The 21,805-nt window shown below is 39.8% G+C and overlaps 1 protein-coding gene across 1 annotated transcript in view; it reads right to left on the reverse strand.

The window, feature by feature from the left end:
- The window catches only part of LOC126474817 (pancreatic triacylglycerol lipase-like), a 71,097-nt gene that overhangs the window by 41,164 nt on the left and 8,128 nt on the right, over positions 1-21,805 (reverse strand). The window contains exon 2 of the mRNA XM_050102290.1: positions 18,376-18,505. Within this exon, the coding sequence (XP_049958247.1) occupies positions 18,376-18,505 (130 nt within the window). The remainder of the gene's footprint in view (positions 1-18,375; positions 18,506-21,805) is intronic.

Consider the following 21,805-nt stretch of genomic DNA (forward strand, 5'->3'; position numbering starts at 1 on the left):
CTAGTCACCTGCTCAACTATCACATCGATGTTACCATGTGGGGGAGATTCAGTGGCGACAGCAGAGGTGAAAGTTCTTCAGTCCACCTTGTTCAAAGCCCATCTGGGCAGTCATCCATGTGCATGATGCTGGGGCAGTGACAGGAAGATGAGGAAATAGTCACTACCACACAGGTCGTCAAGTGCTCTCCAGTGGAGAGATGGGAGAAGTCCTGGGCTGCAAAGTGATAAATCAGTGGCCGAGTAACTACCATGAGCCACACTGAAATGTGTGGTGATCCCAGTATTTAAGAGGCAGAGGTCAAATTGCGACAGTAAAGTTTCGACATCTCTGCCTCAGCCGTAAGCATGGTACCACCCGACAAGGGGTTATGGTCGTTAAAATCTCCCAAAAGTAGGAAAGGTTTAGGGAGTTGATCAATCAGTGCAGCCAATAAATTCAGGGGTACTGCACCATCTGGAGGAAGATATACATTGCAGACAGTTATTGCCTGTGTCATCCTTATTCTGACAGCCACAGCTTCAAGAGGGTTTTGAGGGGGCCCATGTTCACTACAGACCGAGTTTATGACATAAACGCAACCTCCACCTGACACTCTATTATAGTTGCTGTGGTTCCTGTAATATCCCTTATAGCCACGGAGGACAGGGGTTCGCGTTGCTGGCAACCAGGTTTCCTGGAGGGCAATGCAGATAGCAGGTGTAAGGCTTAACAGTTGCCATAGATCAGCCAGCTGCTGGAAAAAAACACCACAGTTCCACTCGAGGATGACATTGTGAGATTGGGAAGGCATGGAACATTCAATGAGGCAGTTTACGCCTCAGAGTCACCTGCTGCCACCGATTTATTGCCTGAGCAGTCTATATCCATTGTGTCTGAGGGTCTGGCGAGATCTAGGTTCTCAGCGGACGCCAAAATCTCCACCCCATCCTCAGCTGCAGAGCTTGTAGGTAGCGGTGGTGTGGGTGCCACTGCAATTTCCTTGGTCTTAGGGGTTTTCTTTTTGAATTTCTCTCGCTGCTCCTTGGGTGTCCCTGGCTGGGAAGACTTCACTGGCTCAGGCTCCGGGACTGATGATGAGCGTGAATCCCTGTGACCAACTGCTTTTGGCTCTTCAGCCACTGGCGGGTGTCATCTTTCCCACTAGAAGAAACCTGGCTCTGAGAAGTGACCTGGGTTGGTGGAGCTGATGGTGCTAGAGCTGTTGTAGCAGCAGCGTAAGACGATGTCATACGCACAGGATGCAGGCATTCAAATTTTCTCTTATCCTCAGTGTAAGTCAGTTGGTCCAGGGTCTTGTACTCCATGATTTTCCTTTCTTTCTGGAGAATCCTGCAGTCAAGCGAGCAAGGCAAATGGTGCTCTCTGCAGTTGACACAGATGGGAGGTGGGGCACATGGATTATTGGGGTGTGATGGGCATCCGCAATCTCAGCATGTGATGCTGGAAGTACAGCGGGAAGACATATGGCCGAAGTTCCAGCACTTAAAGCACCACATCAGGGGAGGGATATAGGGCTTTACATCACACTGGTAGACCATCACCTTGACCTTCTAGGGCAATGTACCACCCTAAAAGGCCAAGATGAAGGCACCGGTGGCAACCTGATTATCCCTCGGATCCCGGTAGACATGCCAGATGAAATATGCACCCCACTGCTCTAAATTGGTGTGCATCTCATCATCGGACTGAAAAAGAAGGTCTCTGTGAAATATGATACCCTGGACTATATTTAAGCTCCTGTGGGGTGTGATGGTTACAGAAACATCTCCCAGCTTGTCACAAGTGAGTAACTCCCATGACTTGGCATAGGATGCCGTTTTGATCAAGACTGACCCAGATCTCATTTTGGACAAGCCTTCCACCTCCCCAAACTTGTCCTCTAAATGCTCAACAAAAAACTGAGGCTTCATCGTCTTGAAATATTCCCAATCAGTTCTCGAACATACAAGGTACTGGGGCGAATAAGATCTGCTGCCATCCTTAGCCTGACGTTCCTCCCATGGTGTGGCCAGGGAGGAGAATAATTTGTCATACTTCTATGAGTTGAATTGAGCTCGTGATCGCTTAGAGACTGCTGGTGTTCCACCACCAGCAAGAGATGATGGACTATGCTTCATTGTGTGTCATCCGCCCTGATGCCACCCACTCCAACAAGGGGCCCTCCCTATGGGTGCCACCCAGCTGCAGTAAGGCCACCTGGCAGGATGGCCATTGCTGGGAGTCCCGATGCCCCAACAGGATGTGCATCTACCCCTTGGCATATGTGGGGAGTTAATGGTGCAGGCATCAGCAGAGCCATCCCTGTGTGGTCAGGGGGCTACAACCAACAGGGTACATGGCAGCCCCACTACAACGGACTGGCTACCAAGCTGGATATCAGGTGCAAAGAAGTCCATGGTCATCGTCGACGCAGAAATCGATGCTGCATAGTGCATGGTGGAAAACGCACACAGGAAGGTGTCCTCAGCCAAGAGACGGAGAAAGAGCTGGACTGCTATGCAATGATGAGAAAGTGGGCTAAAGATCTCAATGCATGATGGACACAATGCACCTTATAAGGCACCCTTCCCAAATTGGCTCACTCTTTGTGAAAATTTTGAAGAATGGAGATCAAATCCTACAGGGGACCATCACATAAAGTCCGAAATGTGTGAAACTCCTTTTAGTCACCTCGTACAACAGGCAGGAATACCTCAGCCCTATTCTAACCCCTGGACCCACAGGGGTTGGGGGGGGGGGGGGGGGGAGCTTGAATGTATCCAGAACAGAAAGGGACCAGCTGTTGCTGCTGCCGTAATATTGTGTGCACAGGCAACACTGCACAATCCCATGCTCGATTGTCAATTACTTGGTGATTTATGCTGTATTTTTGATGCTGATATATAATGAACAATTTTAAAGTATCATACTCCAGTAAAAACACAAAATCAGATGACGGCCCGACAGTGGCGCAAAAGCTGGGTGATGGGACAGCAATAAGTTTTTTTTTTTTTTTAAAAATTAATGTGACTCATTTCAGTTTCCATGCAGACATGAAGAATGTAATAATCTCAGTACCAGAGAAGCCAGGTGCAAACAAGTATGAGTATCAACAGAAGAGTGGAACAAATGGTGAAAAGCTGACCTGGGGGAGAATCAGTTTGGGTTTCAAAGAAATGTAGGAACACCAGACAAATACTAGCCCTATAACTTATTTGAAAAGATAGATTGAAGAAAGACAAATCTAAAGTTATAGCGTTTGTAGATGTAGAAGAGACTTTTGACAATGTTGATTGGAATACACTCTTTGAAATTCTGAAGTCAACAAGAGTAAAATACTAGAAGGAAAAGGTTATTTGAAACATGTACAGAAATTAGACTGCAATATATATGTCAAAGGATATGAACTAGAAGAAGCTGTTTAGAAAGGAATGTTATTCAGTCTATGCAGCAGAGAGGGTAAAAAATTCATTCTGGGAATAGAAAAAAAAATGTTACTCCAAAAAAGAAAAATTTTAAGATTACATAAAGACAGCATTTGTTGTTAGGTAACGACACAGTAGCTGACACTAGTTGCAGTAACATCCTGTATTTTAGGTAATATATTTTATCCCGTCTACATATCTCTTAGCTTGGGTGAAACAGAATAATAAAAGTTTTTACTTCCCTCCATTGTAGTGTTACATCTGAAGACGGCCTAATCTGAACAAAACCAGAAATAACAGTCAATAAAACATCTAGACTGTATTGTTCATAAAATTTTACCAAACATAAGAGCACAGAAGTAGAATACTCAAACACTATATGTGCTTTCAAGCATCTGCTGATGCCACATATGCAATTCGTCAATCACAAATACAGTTGGCCAAGCAAAACAGAAGTGGGTCTTTTCTGTTGGCTGACGGTTGTGTCGCCACCAGTTGGAGCCCGAGCATCTCACATTCATATCAGTAGGCCGCTGGAATGTTGACTGCTTGAGTGGGTGTATTGTATTGTGTTATGAATAAAGTTATGTAAAAGTAACTGGTTATGAGTACTGATCAGCTCACCTTGATGACCCACACCCAGCCTCTGCTCATCCTGGACCAGATCCATCATACGACTAATATAAATTTAAGTGAAATTCATTCCTAAAATCCAGCTTATCTGTAACAGGTATAGATGTGCTATCCAAAGCAACATATGAAAATTTGTGCTGGACCAGGACTTGAACTCAGATTTCCAGCTTTTTGCAAGTGGTTGCCTTACCACTTAGGCTGTCCAGACTGACACAAAGTTCTGTATGTCACACACCTATCTATTTCCTCTCATAGATTATAAATTCATTTACCCATACTTGCATATCTTTTGGTTTCTGTGCAGGTTTTAGAATCAGGACAACGAGAAGTCAAAAACTACAGTTGTCGTTTTCATCACAAACCTGTCTTCATCTTGATGCCTAACCAGAATGTGGAGGCCAAGGAACTATTACTGCAGGAAGCAGAAAACAGAGCATTAGCTATTTTCATGCAGAGAAACACCCAGAAATGTTACAAAGAGTTCACACTGGTAATCCTAGTGACAGAACAGCAGCTCTTATAATTGCAGAGTAATTGGAGGAGATACATTTTGTCACAGAACAATAGGTAAATAACCATGATTTGGCTTCAGAGGTCAAATATTACAGGTGTAAATGTAAGAGCCATATGCAGAAACCGCATAGGCAATCAGAGTCTTAATCATGTAGGGAAGTGGATCACTGAGCATTGGATTGTTGAAAAGGAAGAATGGGAAGCAGCGTCAGAATAAGCAGTCATTAAACTCAAACAGGAATGCTTCAACTGTTGGAAAGCAGTCCTAAAGACCTTAACAATACACAAGTTAGTGCACAGATGGAATGCTGTTTAGTGGGCTTAGTGAGTGGTCTAGAACAGAGGTTTCTTGTGGACATGGGGCACATGTGTCCGTTATCAATCTGGACTTGGTGAGCAGGAGGAGACTTGGGCCACCGTGACATACATTATGTGGGGTTGGTGATAACAGTGCTGAGTTATTGGGCATGATGGTACTTACTATTGGGAAACTAAGTTTATGGAGTGTATGGAAGTTTTGCCATCTGTGGGTGAAGGATATTCATTGATTCTCAGGCTATATTTTCTCAACCAACGTCATGCTAGAATCGATCTTCGCCAATGCACCACTGAGTTCAGTGGAATTTTGTTTCAATTGGGTTATATGGTTGCAAATGAAGCCATGCCACAAGGCTCATCTGTTATGAAGGTGATTCCAACAAAACTGCAGATGAGTTTGTTAAAGATTGATAAACAGGATAAAATACTGGCAGGTATGGCAAAAGTAGTGTGGGTTTTAGTGAATGCCGGTTTGCCTTGTGGGGCGTCATCTAGTGTTGACCACTCCCACACAATGAAGAATTGGATGGTTCACATTGTTTTGTGTATTACATTTAATCGGACAACATTACTATAACAATGAATAAATGTACCCTGAAGTGGAGTTATGTGCACAGAAATGAGCATTTGTTTGATCACTTATATATGAATGAAGGCACCAGGTTCTTTCCAGTCCACACATTAAGAATTATTACAAACAAGTAATCAGTTTCAACAATAACAAGGTAGCTAAATAGAAAGGAATATATTTGTAAGAAACATCATACATGTATAGTTTGTAAATTATTGCATGTAATCTAAAAGCTGAGGTGTATTATTGGATGACTCTTGTGAATCATTATTTTATTTGAATCAGAACCCTTCCACTTCTTTAATCCTGCAATCCAGTGATACATACCATATGTATGTCAGTATCCTGTTTCTTCCATTACTCTTATCTTATATACGTTTGTTATTTATAATGCATAATGTACAAAAGTAACAGCCCTATAAAGAAATTTGTCTGTGGGTGAAGGAATAAATGAATAAACCATTAATCTTACAAAAATTCATAGTGTTCAATTTAAAATAAAAACCATAGCTGACATGTACTAGAAATAAGAGATCAATGGGCATACACAGGATAAGGCTGGGCAACTTTAAGGGTAATATATTGATGTGGCAACAGCATGTGGGTAAGTTACCCAAAAAGCTCCGTTAGCCTGCTTAGCACTTGGAAATCTCCATAACTGTGTTGGCCTGAAAACAGAACTGCTTGCATATTTTTCATACCTGTCCTCAATACACCTTAATTTTCTGAGGCGATGAAGCTAAACTGAGAAAGATATTTACGCTACAGAACCATATAATTATTTTTTGCAGATAAGAATACAAATACAAATGTTTTATTCCACCTTCGAGCATCATAACATGCAATTGGTGTCATTAGTGTTAACACAATAATAATAATAATAATATAAACTTGGAAAAACATCATCAACTACAATATAATAATCAAAGATGGATACAATAAATATTTATACAAATGTTGAGGTTGATAGATGAACATCTTGCAGAAGCCTGAGCATTCTTAACATACATACCAATGTAAATACTTCTTAATGGTATTTGTGGTTAATTATTTGAGGTGAAGAGTGTTGCACAAGATAGACTTTCTGCAGTTGGACTGAAAATCTCAACACAGTATGCTAGACCAAGTAATAAAGAAACCAGCAGGTGAGTAATATACTAAAAGCAACAGTGGCTTGTTTTCAAAGTAGCTGTTTTTCTCCTAAGACATAGATATAATATAATCTAGAAGTAATTAAGAAATTACTATCATGGTTCAAGGAGATAAAATACAAACTTTAAGGTTTGCCAATGTCATTCTGATTCTGTTGGAGATTGCAAAGGACATGGAAGATCAGTTGAACAGAATGTATAAAGTCTTGAAAAGAGATATTTAGGATGAAAACCAATAAAAGTGAAAGAAGGATGACAGTGTGTACTTCAATTATGTTTGATGATGTTGAGGGAATTTGATTAGGAACTGCAACACTAAAAACAGTAGATGAATAGTGCTATTTGGGCAGCAAAATAACTGATGGCAGCAGAAGCAAAAATGATTTACAGTATAGAATAGCAGTAGAAAATCTTTTCTGAAAAAGATCATGATTAAAATTATTGTTTGTAATTCTGTCAAAGTTGCAATGAGAAATATCCTTTATTTGTGGTGAATACTTTCAGACACTATGTCCATTATCCAACCATTGTCTTCATTGTTCAGTATTAAAACGTAATACAACTGGTTCATTTGCAAATAGCCACAACCGACAATCATGATAACATGAGTTGTCCTGATGCTACATAGCAAGAAGAAATGATAATATGTTGCGCATGATTTTGTAATTGTCATGTAATATTGTTGATTGTGACTCTTTGCAAATGCACTGTAACGTCAGTGATAAAAAGTACAGGCAGGGGAAAGTGTGGAGCCTAAGAAACATAGAGTGAAGGTTTTAATACAGCAATGAAGGTTTGCATATGGCAAGCAGGTTCAAACGGATATAAGTTACAATAGTGATGCAAAGTTTAACAGTCTTAGATAGGATAGTCTAACATGGATAGGGATATGAAACCAGTCTTTGGATTGACAACTAAAACAAACAATCATACAAAATAACACCTACATAGGACTTCAAGAGTTATGAGATTATTATAACTATAAGCTAAAGTTTTGACACTTGAACTTTTTTGGTTAGCATGCTCTAGTTGGTGAACTTTACCGTCCAGCAAGGTTGAACCACCTGAAGATGTCAGACAGTTGCTCCGAGGAAATATTGTGGAATTTGCACAACGTGATCCGGCAGCAAACTCGTGAAGACTATTTACAACACATCCACCGGGAAAGCTTGAAGAGTCACAATATGATACTTCATCATCACTGCCCACAGGTTAGTAGATACTGTAAGAGTGACTCATCAACAGTAACTGAAAACAGAAGCTCTTAGCCATGTACTTCAGCAATGCCCATCAACCTTTTCTTTCTACAGGAGATGTAGTTGTTAGTTCATAAATTGAGGTGTCTGACAGAGAAAATGCTATCTTTTGCCATTTACACATGTCTGGTGACTTTGTTTCAAGGCAAAAGTGATGTGAGGGATGGGACTGACTCACCAATGGTTCAATAGACATATCAGAAAGTTGCTATGAAAACAAAAAGAGCTTTCAGCAAAGTCAAAGCTTTATTGAAACAAGAGCTAAATGAACCCAAAATGAGCACAAGTAGAGAATGTCAGAAGCAGAAATGGATTTAAACATAGGAAAAGTCTCATAGATGAACAAAATCAGTGTGAAGCAAAATTACCATACGGAAAGCAATGGATTAAATGTTCAGCAAACTCATAAATAAGAAATTCTATCTAATGATCTGACAGAAAATTCTAAGAAGTTCTGGTCTAATGTGAAATCTTGAAACAGATCAAAGCCATCTATTCAAACATTCTGTGAACATAATGGCTCTGAAATGGATGATGACAGAGAGAAGGCCAAAATATTAAATTCTTTGTTCCAAAACTGTTTACTGAGGAAGTTTGTACTACAGTTCCTCTTATCAATCACCACACAAACAATAAAATGACATACATCACAATAAGTGGCCATCAGATTGAAAAAACTACATTTGCTCAACAGAGGAAAAGCAAATGGATCTATTGGGATACCTACATGTTTCTACATAATAGAGTATGCAAAAGAACTTGCTACTCCCCTACCAGCAGTCTGCCATAGGCTGAAAGGAGGAACAAAGCATTCCAAGTGATGGTACAAGTCAATCCTATTTTTGAGAAAGGCTGTCAAAATGCTGTTGTGGTCTTCAGTCCAAATTCGGGTTTGATGCAGCTCTCTGCACTAGTCTATCCTGTTCAAGCATCTCAATCTACAAGTAATTACAGAAACTGACAGTCATCTAAATCTGCCTACTGGATTCATCCCTCAGACTTCCTCTACAATCATCCCCTCCCCAAATGAACACATCTTGCAATTACCAAATTTCCAATTACTTCATGCCTCAGGATGTGTTCTATCACACAAACCATTCTTCGTAACTGCTTATAAACTCATGTTTCCCTTCTGTACAGTGCTAAACTCCAGACAAATTCCTTCAGAATGATTCCCTAATGCCTAAATTCATATTCGATGTTAACAAATGCCTCTTTTCAGACATGCTTTGCATGCTACAGCCTCTCTTCATTGAGCTTAATCAGCTATTTTTCTGCCTAAATAGCAAAATACATCTACTACTTTTAGTGCCAAACTTCTTAATCTAGTTCCTTCAGCATCACCTGATTTACTTTGATGACATTCCATTACCCTTGTTTTACTTTTGTAGATGTTCATCTTATAAACCCCTTCTGTTCCACTCAACTGTTCTTCCAGGTCCTTTGTTGTCTCTGACAGTATTACAATGTCACTGGCAAACTACAAACTTTTTATTTCTTCTCCCTGAACTTTAATTCCCTCTCCAAATTTATCCTTGGTTTCTTTCACCGCTTTCTCATTGTAAAAAGTGAACAACATCAGGATAGCCTATAACCCTGTCACATTCCCTTCTCAGGTACTGCTTTGCTTCAAGTCTTTCTACTCTCATAACTGTAGTCTAGTTTCTGCACAAGTTGTGAATAACATTTCATTCCCTATATTTTATCCATGATACCTTCAGAATTTCAAAGAGTGTAGACCGATCAGCACTGAAAAGCATTCTGTAAATCTAAGGCTGGAAATGTAAGTTTGTCTTCCTGTAACCTATCTTGTAAGATAAGTCACAGATTCAGTACAGCCCTTCTATATATTCCTTCCAGCTTCTAGCATTCAAGTACAAGCCTAAATTACTGGCATCAGTCTGTTAAAAATTTTGGAAAATGTTTTATATTCATATTTTCTGACCTTTCTGTAGGTAAGAAAATGCATCTGTAGTAGGAGTCAATATTGATTTTGCAAACAATTACCATGTTGTTATGCATTGGCTGGTTCTGGCTGCAGAGCTGGTGTGCAAGCACCTACGGTTTGGGTTTTCCAGCACAACATCAAGTGTGGAGTCAAAAACACTTACTCAACAGAAACAGGAACAAGGGTATGCCTTCCATAAAGTACTTTTGCAGTAGTGGCCTAGGTGCCAGTCAAAGCTAGCAGGCAGCAAGTGCATCTCCTGTGGATGGAGTGTCAGGCGATGGCACTAATTAGGAGGCCTCATCTTGGCATCCAGTTAAAGGCTCAGAACCATTATGGCTAGCTGATGGCTTATAGATCAGTAGGTTATCCTAGTTGGTTACACAGCTCCATGATGCTGAAGTAGCTTAGCTCTGCATTTGACCGATAGCTGGTGTGACTGCAAGGGTATGATGCTACCATCTGAACTGGGCACATTTACATTCCTTCTCGTTTGGCTTTTTGTGACAGACGGTAGGCTCTCGCGATGCAGGCAATTGTGGAAATGCTGCATTGCGATACATCATCTAGCAACACAGTCAACCACTAATGGCAGAACACCAGATCACATGCTGCTGTGCCAGAACTATTGCAGCACATATGTGGCACACATATCAGTAGGCTGGCTACAAAGAACTGTCTGATGTTTAGGTCAAAACAGTCTACCCCACTGCGGAAAATTCAGACCTCCAAATTAGAATCTACGGCTGAATCTGTAAACTACTAAACTGACATAGCACTACCCTGTCTACAGTTGTCCTCCTCCCCCTACAGTGCACTTTTTTCCACACTACCATTTACACTTTTTTCCTTGTCTTCTTCTTCTCTACTACTCCTCCAAACAGCATATGGAAACTGTTAAACCCAGAATCTTCTATCACTTTAGTTACACTTTGTGGCTGATCCATCAGGTTGGTAGGTAATCCACTGGGAGAGTGAATGGGCATGTAGCTTTCCACTAATGGTGATCATAGGCCACACAAGTGATGACCAAGTTGAGAAAGTTCCTGATACTGAAATTCCCTTTGTTTTGCATGCTGGTATTCCAGCTGCTATGAGTGTATTTATCGATGGTCTATTTTATTATTTGTAATTCACTGCTGCTATTTGAGTTTACATATTGTCATTTTGAGATACTGAGTTGAACTGCAGACACTAGAAAAAGGAGTGACAAATGGAGAAATCAGAACACTTCCGACATGTCCTTCTGTTTGAGTTGTGAATAGAGAGGCAACAGCAGTGGAGGCAGCTGGAAACATTTGTGCCATGTGTGAGGATAATGCCATTGGACAGAGCATTGGAAGAAAGGGTTTTCTCATTTTAAGGAGCATAGTTTTGAAATGAGTGACTTTCCATGTCTGGTGAAAATCATTTAAACACATTAATCCACAATGATCCTTATCAGGGTACTCAAGAATTGGCAGATCTGATGAACTGTCATCATTAGACCACTGTGTGACATTTCCATGCAGTGAGGGAGATTCTAAAATCAAGCATACAGATATCATATTCTCAAAGCCAAAATAAAAAAAATCTGTGAGCTGTCATATGTGCATCTCTGCTTGTTTGTCATCAGTTGGCTTATGAACAGCATCGACCATTGCTATACTGTATTGTTACTGGTGAACATAAGAAAAGAAAGGAATGGTTGAGCCCAAACAAAGCAGCAATTTCTTGAACAAAGATTTGCGCTAATGCTATGCATCTGGCAGAACAGCAACAGTAGGGTGCACTTCAAATTGCATCCCCAAGGTGTAACCCACTGCTGACATTTATTGTCAACAACTAAGATGTCATGCAGATGTAATACAAGAACAATGACCAGGAAGACTGTGTGAAGTGATGCTACTCCACAATAATGCCTGCCGTTTGGCAAGACTAACAAAAACTGTATGTACAAGTTGGGTTAGGAAGTTGTTCTGTACCCACCTTATTCACCTGATCTTGTGTCCCCAGATTTTCACCATTTCCACTCTCTGTTGAACAACCTTCAAGGAACTTATTTTCCAGATGAAAATGCACTGTGTACATGGCCCAACGAGTTCTTCATCTCAAAACCACAAGATTTCTATAGTTGCAGAATTGAAAAATTGCCCCAGCATTAGCAGAGTGTTGTAAATACTTAAGGAGAATATATTACTGATGGCTAAAGTCTCTGCTATGTGTAGTAGTTGTGTTAATTAAACATATGGAAAAATGCTATGAACTTATGCACCAACCTAATATTTGGCAGACTGGTGTTCCATAGTCCCATTTGCTCCTACTACTGTAGAGCTATTATGATTGCCTTATGAACTTGGTGCCACGCTGTCCTTAAGGTTTTCACATATTCCACACTAATGGACAATTTTCTGTCACTCTGGATTTCACAGTCCCAATTGGTCATACCATCACAGCAGTTACATACTTTCATGTACTTTTGAATTGTATGGCTTGGACATGTTATTACCTTATGTAAACATGTCCAAGCCATGATAACTGTTGTCATACTGACTCAACATCTGCCTTATTGTCCTGTGAACACATTCCATTTTGCCATTTTGCTTGCAGCTGTTAAATGCATGTTCTTGATTTATAAATTCATAACAAATGACAAAGTTGCTTTATTTCTTCTGACTTGTAGTTAGTACTTTGCAGTAATAATTGTCTCTCATGCATCAATTACACACATCAAAAAAGTTTTGCATCATCTCAGTTCCAAGAGATCCAGAACCTGTACAGAAAGCAAAGAGAGCTTCACTCTAAGTTTAAACGCAGCCAAAACCTCTCAGACAAACAGAAGCTAAACGATGTCAAAGTTAGCGTAAGGAGGGCTATGGGTGAAGCGTTCAGTGAATTCGAAAGTAAAATTCTATGTACCGACTTGACAGAAAATCCTAGGAAGTTCTGGTCTTACGTTAAATCAGTAAGTGGCTCGAAACAGCATATCCAGACACTCCAGGATGATGATGGCATTGAAACAGAGGATGACACGCGTAAAGCTGAAATACTTAACACCTTTTTCCAAAGCTGTTTCACAGAGGAAGACCGCACTGCAGTTCCTTCTCTAAATCCTCGCACAAATGAAAAAATGGCTGACATCGAAATAAGTGTAAACGGAATAGAAAAGCAACTGGAATCACTCAACAGAGGAAAGTCCACTGGACCTGACAGGATACCAATTCGATTCTACACAGAGTATGCGAAAAAACTTGCCCCCCTTCTAACAGCTGTGTACCGCAAGTCTCTAGAGGAACGGAAGGTTCCAAATGATTGGAAAAGAGCACAGGTAATCCCAGTCTTCAAGAATGGTTATCAAGCAGATGCGCGAAACTATAGACCTATATCTCTGATGTCAATCTGTTGTAGAATTTTAGAACATGTTTTTTGCTCGAGTATCATGTCGTTTTTGGAAACCCAGAATCTACTATGTAGGAATCAACATGGATTCCGGAAACAGCGATTGTGTGAGACCCAACTCGCTTTATTTGTTCATGAGACCCAGAAAATATTAGATACAGGCTCCCAGGTAGATGCTATTTTTCTTGACTTCCGGAAGGCGTTCGATACAGTTCCGCACTGTCGCCTGATAAACAAAGTAAGAGCCTACAGAATATCAGACCAGCTGTGTGGCTGGATTGAAGAGTTTTTAGCAAACAGAACACAGCATGTTGTTATCAATGGAGAGATGTCTACAGACGTTAAAGTAACCTCTGGCGTGCCACAGGGGAGTGTTATGGGACCATTGCTTTTCACAATATGTATAAATGACCTAGTAGATAGTGTCGGAAGTCCCATGCGGCTTTTCGCGGATGATGCTGTAGTATACAGAGAAGTTGCAGCATTAGAAAATTGTAGCGAAATGCAGGAAGATCTGCAGCGGATAGGCACTTGGTGCAGGGAGTGGCAACTGACCCTTAACATAGACAAATGTAATGTATTGCGAATACATAGAAAGAAGGATCCTTTATTGTATGATTATATGATAGCGGAACAAACACTGGTAGCAGTTACTTCTGTAAAATATCTGGGAGTATGCATGCGGAACGATTTGAAGTGGAATGATCATATAAAACTAATTGTTGGTAAGGTGGGTACCAGGTTGAGATTCATTGAGAGAGTCCTTAGGAAATGTAGTCCACCAACAAAGGAGGTGGCTTACAAAACACTTTTTCGACCTATACTTGAGTACTGCTCATCAGTGTGGGATCCGTACCAGATCGGGTTGACAGAGGAGATAGAGAAGATCCAAAGAAGAGCGGCGCGTTTCGTCACAGGGTTATTTGGTAACCGTGATAGCGCTACGGAGATGTTTAACAAACTCAAGTGGCAGACTCTGCAAGAGAGGCGCTCTGCATCGTGGTGTAGCTTGCTCGCCAGGTTTCGAGAGGGTGTGTTTCTGGATGAGGTATCGAATATATTGTTTCCCCCTATTTATACCTCCCGAGGAGATCACGAATGTAAAATTAGAGAGATTAGAGTGCGCACGGAGGCTTTCAGACAGTCGTTCTTCCCGCGAACCATACGCGACTGGAACAGGAAAGGGAGGTAATGACAGTGGCACGTAAAGTGCCCTCCGCCACACACCGTTGGGTGGCTTGCGGAGTATAAATGTAAATGTAGATGTAGAAAATAGGAATAGAGATCAACATAAACATCATTTCCACACTTTTTATTGCTCATGAAAACCACACATTGCATGTTGTACCACCACACAGAGAGACCTTCAGAGGTAGTGGTCCAGATTGCTATACAGACTGGTACCTCTAATACCCAATAGCACATCCTCTTGCACTGATGCATGCCTGTATTCATCATGGCATACTATCCACAAGTTAAAAAAGGCACTGTTGGTCGAGATTGTCCCACTCCTCAATGGTGATTCGGCGTAGATCCCTCAGAGTGATTGGTGGGTCATATCATCCATAAACAGCCCTTTTCAATCCATCCCAGCCATGTTTGATACGGTTCATGTCTGGAGAACATGCTGGCCACTCTAGTTGAGCAATGTCATTACACTGAAGGAAGTCATTCACAAGATGTGCATTATGGGGGCGCAAATTGTTGTCCATGAAGACGAATGCCTCACAAATATGCTGCCAATATGGTCCCACTATCAGTTGGAGGATGGCATTCATGTATCGCACAGCCATTATGGCTCCTTCCATGACCACAAGTGGCATATGTCAGCCACATATAATACCACCCCAAAACAGCACGGAACCTCCAGCTTGCTGGACAGTGTGTCTAAGGCATTCAGCCTGACCAGGTTGCCTCCACATGTCTCCAACGATTGTCTAGTTGAATGCATATGCAACACTCATTGGTGAAGAGAACATGATGCGAATCCCGAGTGGTCCAATCGGTATTTTGTTGGGCCCATCTGTACCGTGCTGCATGGTGTCATGGTTGCAAATATGGACCTTGTCATTGGAGTTGTTCATCATGCAGCCTATTGCACACAGTTTGAGTCGTCACATGACGTCATGTGGCTGCACGAAAACTATTATTTAAACATGGTGGTGTTGCTGTCACGGTTCCTCCGAGCCATAATCTGTAGGTAGCAGTCATCCACTGCCATAGTAGCCCTTGAGGAGCCTGAGTGAGGCATGTCATCGACAGTTCCTGTCTCTATCTCCTCCATGTCCGAACAACATTGCTTTGGTTCACTCCAAGATGCTTGGACACTTCCCTTGTTGAGAGCCCTTCCTGGCAAAAGGTAACAATGCGGACGCTATCAAACCATGGTATTGACTCTCTAGGCATTAGGCATGATTGAACTACAGACAACACAAGCCATGTTCCTGCTTCCTGGTGAAATGACTGGAACTGATCGGCTGTCAGACTCCCTCCATCTAATAGGCACTGCTCTTGCATGGTTGTTTACATCTTTCGGCAGGTTTATTGAGATCTCTGAACAATCAAAGGGACTGTGTTTGTGATACAATATCCACAGTTAACATCCATCTTCAAGAGTTCTGGGAATCGGGGTGATGCAAAACTTTTTTTGATGTGTTTCAGCTTATTTATTGAGAACAGCTATCATTTCTACAAAGTGTGAACTGTGTTCTATTATCATTAACACATAATGATTCCCTGCTGGATATTGAGTTTCGGGCTGGAGTTTGGAACCAGCCAAGTGATATGTGGGCCACACACCAATGTATTTTGCATCTTGGCACAGCAATAGACCTTGTGCAGCGCCCTCCAATGAGACATTCTGCCTGAAAGCAGCTAATGTATCCAATGCAATCATCTCAAATGGTCTCCAGCAACCTCTACAATGACTTAATTCAGTGCACTGAAATCATGATATACATATCTTTACATACTGTTCTACATCTTGCTTAGATGTCCACCATCAATATTGTTTGGCTACACATCGATCTGTTGCTTTATGACCTCCATGTCCTGTTTAAACAAATTCATATACTTGTTTTCATACTTCGCTCCACTATTCACAATGAATTGTCATTGCATTGCAAATAGCTTGCAGTCTGCACCAGCAGCAGCTAGTGCCTTTTGCATTGCAAATAGCTTGCAGTCTGCACCAGCAGCAGCTAGTGCAATTTGCATTTCTTCAGAGGTGGCAAATACTCATTGTCTCACATGTACTTTCCAACATGAGAACAAGGGGAGTGGAGAGAAGTAAAAAGGACTATGCAAATATGTTAATAGGATAGAAGACATGTATAGGGCTGCAGTGGATGCATGGAATGGAATAGGCCGATGGAGGACAGGGACTAGCAATGTTTCAACTCCATACTTGACGAACACTTTCTTGATATGACCTTTAACCTTCTTAATAAAAGGGAGTAAAGCATTCCCAGTGAGCAGCTGATGTTCCACATCACTCTTGGTTTTCTTTTTGTTGGCTGGACTCGTTGACCAACCTCCTGCCTGGAGTAACCTAACCTTAAGAGATTCACCTCATATTGTAAGAGATTCACCTCATATTGTAAATAATCCACTTCATACATTTTTAGCCTTGTCCAGTAAGCTTTTAATGACACTTCTTTTTTGTGTTGGGTGGTGGGAGGCATCAATCTGCGTGTGTAGTTTTCATGGACACCTTATTACCCCAACTCTTGTTCACTTATTTGATTACTGGTACATCCAGGAAATTAAGTTACCCACTGTCTCTTTCTCCAATATAAAGTAAATTTCTGGATTGATAATACTGAGCTGTGTCAAGAACAAAACTCTCAAATTATCTATGGCTAAATTAAAAAAATTTCTTACTCATATAACTTCACTAGAAGAAGGTAATGGCTGATAGGACATATCCTGAGGCAGCAATGAATCATCAGTTTGGTAATGGAGGGAAGTGTGAGAGGTAAAAATTGTAGAGGGAGACCAAGGCTTGAATACAGTAAGCAGATTCTAATGTAGCTAGGTTGTGGTAGTAATGCTAAGATGAAGAGACTTGTGTAGGATAGCAAGGAGAGCTGCATCAAACAACTGAATACTATAGGAACATGACTGATTACTACAATTATTACTCATAATGAATCTCTCAAGTTAGTCACTTACAAAAAGCATGTGACTAACATTCAAGTACCAGGGTTGGTTCAATAGAACAAAAATCCTTGGTTACACAATGGCCTGATCTTGCTCATCCTGTCAATACATGATTAGAATTGTACATCATATTTCCATTCTATGTATTTTAAGTTTAGATATTCTTTGTGGTATCCTGTTCTCACAAGAGTGTCAGCCTTGCAAGATGAGTGGTAAAGATTTGATGAAGGAGAGAGATACTGGCAGACTGAGAATTGTAGTTGGGCTGTTGACGACTGCTCGGATAGTTCAGTTGGCTGTTGCCTGTAGAAGACAATGTGGTGGATTTCAGTTCCTGGACAGCATGGAGTTTTAATCCACCTGCAGGTTTCTTAATTTGATGTGATATCTATTTTCCAACATATTACGTAATATGATACTTGACTATGAAATCTCGTTGTTGCTACATTTGTCTGATTTGAATCAGTTACAGAAAGTGTTGCTTGTGTTTTCTAATATTCTGAATCATGTTGTCAATGTTTATAATCTTTCTTTGGCTGTCACTGTTTGCTGATCAAATGACTATCAGTCTTTCAAAATAAACTAGAAACTAGGTACATTTTATAAGCTGGCTAAATTTTAAATCTAATCTGTTGGAGATGATATCACATTTTCATTGATCTTCTGTTTTATATCGCTGGCTCCACCTGTTTTATTTTCTCAATATGTTATCTTCCACTTTCATACCATTTTACTCAACCTTTCTTCCATTTTGAATGGTGTTTTCTGCCCCACAATGACTTTCTATTTTTTTAGTATACACTTCCAACTATTTATTTCAGTTTCATTTCTTCTGTTTACAAAAATTAGGAATCAGAGACAGCTTGTCCATAGTAATGCATGGTTCATGAATGAACTCCATTTCAGAAACTGTCAAAACAGATTTCTGGGCTCTATTAATTAGCTGACTTTGGGTAGATAAATTTTGCATTACTGCTAGTCTCATGAGCTAAAATGGGATTGTTCACATTTATTGATGGCTGCAAGAAGTATCACTTACCTTGTATAGAGATAAAGTGTAACATTGGACTCAATACTAGGTACATCATTTTGTTGGGCACTATGTAGCATATTCACAAGATGAATTCCATGTCCTCCATCATCTGGCATCAAATACCATGTCCTGGTCCCTGTTAGAAGTAGTTACAAATGGTGTAATTTAATAATCTACTTATGAAGACTCACAAAGACCAAGAACATTCAGATAGAGTGATAGTATTCCACATATGAGTGAAAGCACAGACCAGCACTCAGCACTCAACTGGAACTACAACAAAGCCAACACAAAAAGTTACTGCAACATTTAACAGTTGCTATGACATTTAACATGACAGCTCTCAGCTGATAACACCCACTTTATGGCAGAATGCATTTCTTATCTCATCAGGAAAATTTACATACACTTATGCAAAATGCACCTACCATCAACAAATGCTTTCACCATGACATTCTGTTGCTGTGTCTGTAAAACAGGAAGGTCTTAGCTTCTTGTGCAATGTCATTTAATCTAATGATATAGGAGGCTCAATTCAAATAAATATGTTGAACTATGATTTTATCCCACTTGCTTTTATGGAAAAAAGGTCATCTACCACTACCAATTCAAACTTTTTTACTGTTCTGAGCTAATACATTATTGTGGTGTCAAACAAAACAAAATATCTTAGACTTTGGACGCTCTAAAATTTTAGAAACTAAAACTGGAGGTAAACATTCTCCCTTTATCAACATCCTTACAATATAATATCAATATTATTATATACAAAAGGCATTACAAATCTTAACTTCGAACCTGTTAAGGGCTGGGGGACAAGCATATGGGGACAATTTTTAAAGTCAATTCTTTGTGCAAGAGTTGTCAAGGTAAAACTTTTTCAGTTTGTTTTTAAATTTTGCTTTGATGTCAGTCAGGCATTTTACATCACTGTGTAAGTGATAAAAATCTTTGTTGCAACACTGTGCACACATTTATTTGCTGAAGACAACCTTAATGTGGTGTAATGAACGTCATTTTTCCATCTGGTATTGTAATTATGTACTTCATAGTTCTGTTTGAACTGTAGTGGATTATTTACAACAAACTTCATGAGGGAATAATATATTGTGAAGCAGTAGTCAGAATGCCCATCTGCTTAAACAGATGCGTATAAGATAATTGTGGGTGAGCATCACATTCTTACAGGATATTTTTGAGCAATAGAGACTTTGTTTCTTACGGGTGAGTTACCTCATAAGTTATTGATTGGCGACTCCATGGAGTGTTGTGTAAAACATCAATATTACAGCCAACACTGACCTTCCTTTTAATTTACCTCATAACATTACTGAATGAAAATCTGCAAAATATGTCAGCTTACTGATTTGTCTCTCCACAGGATTTTCAATGATTCTATGGGCAAATTCAGCTGAAATAAGTTGTTTTACGAGTTCCAAAATGGGCTTTTTCCATTTTAAATTCTCATCAATATGGACAGCTATGAGTTTTAAAGTTTCCACCCTATATATTATTTCCTCACCAAGTATTATACTTATCATTTGTGTAAAATCCCTAGATGTGCACAACAGAATATTTTTTTCTCTCTTTAAAATTTGGGGTGAGGCTATTTGCAGAAAACCAGTCAAAGATACTTTTAAGAACGTTGTTTACCATTTCTGTTTCTGTAAGTACACTTGGATTGCTTTCCCAGATGTTGATGTCCTGCTGGCCCCTAGATGCAATAGATGGCTCCCTTGGGGCCAAACTCAATTAAGTTGCTTTTACTTTAAAGTATTGCAACATAACTGCACAATTTTATACTTTTGTGAGAAATAAAGAGTTGAGGACATTGTTACTTAGAAGCAACTTTGTCCATTAGACTAATTTCCCCCCCTCCAACCCACAATGTCATTGATATCACAAGAAGGTTTGACTACATCTCTCAGTTTCCACATATCATGCTCAAGCCACTCACTTGTAAATGTAGCTAATATGAGTCTTCCAATTTAATTGGGATTCAGTATTAAAGCTCAGCAGTTTTGAAACTATTTTTCTACCTGTATATCTTTACTACATCAAAAAATAAAGTCCTGCATTTAACATGAGTTTCTGCAGAGCTCATTAAACATAACAGAATTCATTGTTACTACTCATGTTTGTATGTTAAAGCTCAGTTTTTTTGGTGTGATAACTAAAACGTTATGATTAACCTCCTACTTGACACACCTTCAAAACAGTTAGCCTACATTTCTGTATTCACTTGATCTAAAAATGTCACTATGGTGAAAAAATACAATACAGTTCCATTTGGGAATAAAAACTTGATGATTTTAACTTGCGCAATGATAATATTACAAAAACGCAGTGGTCACTATTTTATGAAACCCTTGCAAGTAATCATCTGAGTGAAAACAGAGAGCCAATATCTTTAACATACCAAAAAACTGGTGGTTCTTCCTGTATATCTTCCCACTGTCTGTAAAGAAGTACAGCTTCTTATGCGTAACTGAAATTCTAACAAGCCTCAAGTGCAGTGGATATGGACCTCCCCATACTGTATGCAGCAGCCTCTGTTAGGCATGGCGCTGCCCATGCTAACAGCAGTTATATGAGAACACATCACTGATAATAACTGGTAGATGAATTATATAAATTTACAGCACACCCAGTGCAGATGTATGTGAGCACATATAATTCCAAGTTTGATGTAACTTTATAGAGCATTTTTTGAGTTAGACCTAGTCCACTTCTTTTCATAAATTTTAAGTCAACTGCAAACAATAGATCCAAACATGAAACCTGTGGACACAAAAATATTGTCCTAATGTTATTAAAAAAACTATTTTTATTATTTTCCAAATTGCTGAGAAAAATGTGATTTTCTAGTGCAAAACGAAACATGATACATTAACTGGCCTTTAGAATTGGTATAGTGTCTAGAAGTCTCAGCACCATTTTCATTTAAAAAATTAGTAAAGCTGTGTCGAGTTTAACAATTGTAATTATGATATTTTGGGGTACAGTGATATTTAAACATAGTATATTGTTGGAGGTGAAAGACCATGATCAGCACCATCTTAAATTTTTATTAGGTATAAAGATTCTATCAAAAATAGAATATCAGTTTAGCATAACCCCAAATAGGAAAGCAGTAAGTGGTTTAAAAATAAGCTAGAAGCATTTCATACCCAGTAGCCTTGGTTGTTCCAGTCATTAGAGAGGTGCTCCCTGAGCCATCCTCACCCAAATACAATGTCTGATCAAAAGTGTTTGGATGCATCAGTCAGGAGAGCTCAGTGACTTTGCACATTGAGTAGTCACTGGCTTTTTCACCTGAGTAACAAATCCATCAGAGACACCTCAACCCTTCTAAAGCTGCCAAGTAAACTGTCAGTGACAGGGAAAGCCGAAGGAACAATCACAACTAAAACAAGACCAGACAGATCTTACACAC

Source organism: Schistocerca serialis, chromosome 4 (assembly GCF_023864345.2).
Source record: "Schistocerca serialis cubense isolate TAMUIC-IGC-003099 chromosome 4, iqSchSeri2.2, whole genome shotgun sequence".
In the NCBI taxonomy this organism is placed as follows: domain Eukaryota; kingdom Metazoa; phylum Arthropoda; class Insecta; order Orthoptera; family Acrididae; genus Schistocerca; species Schistocerca serialis.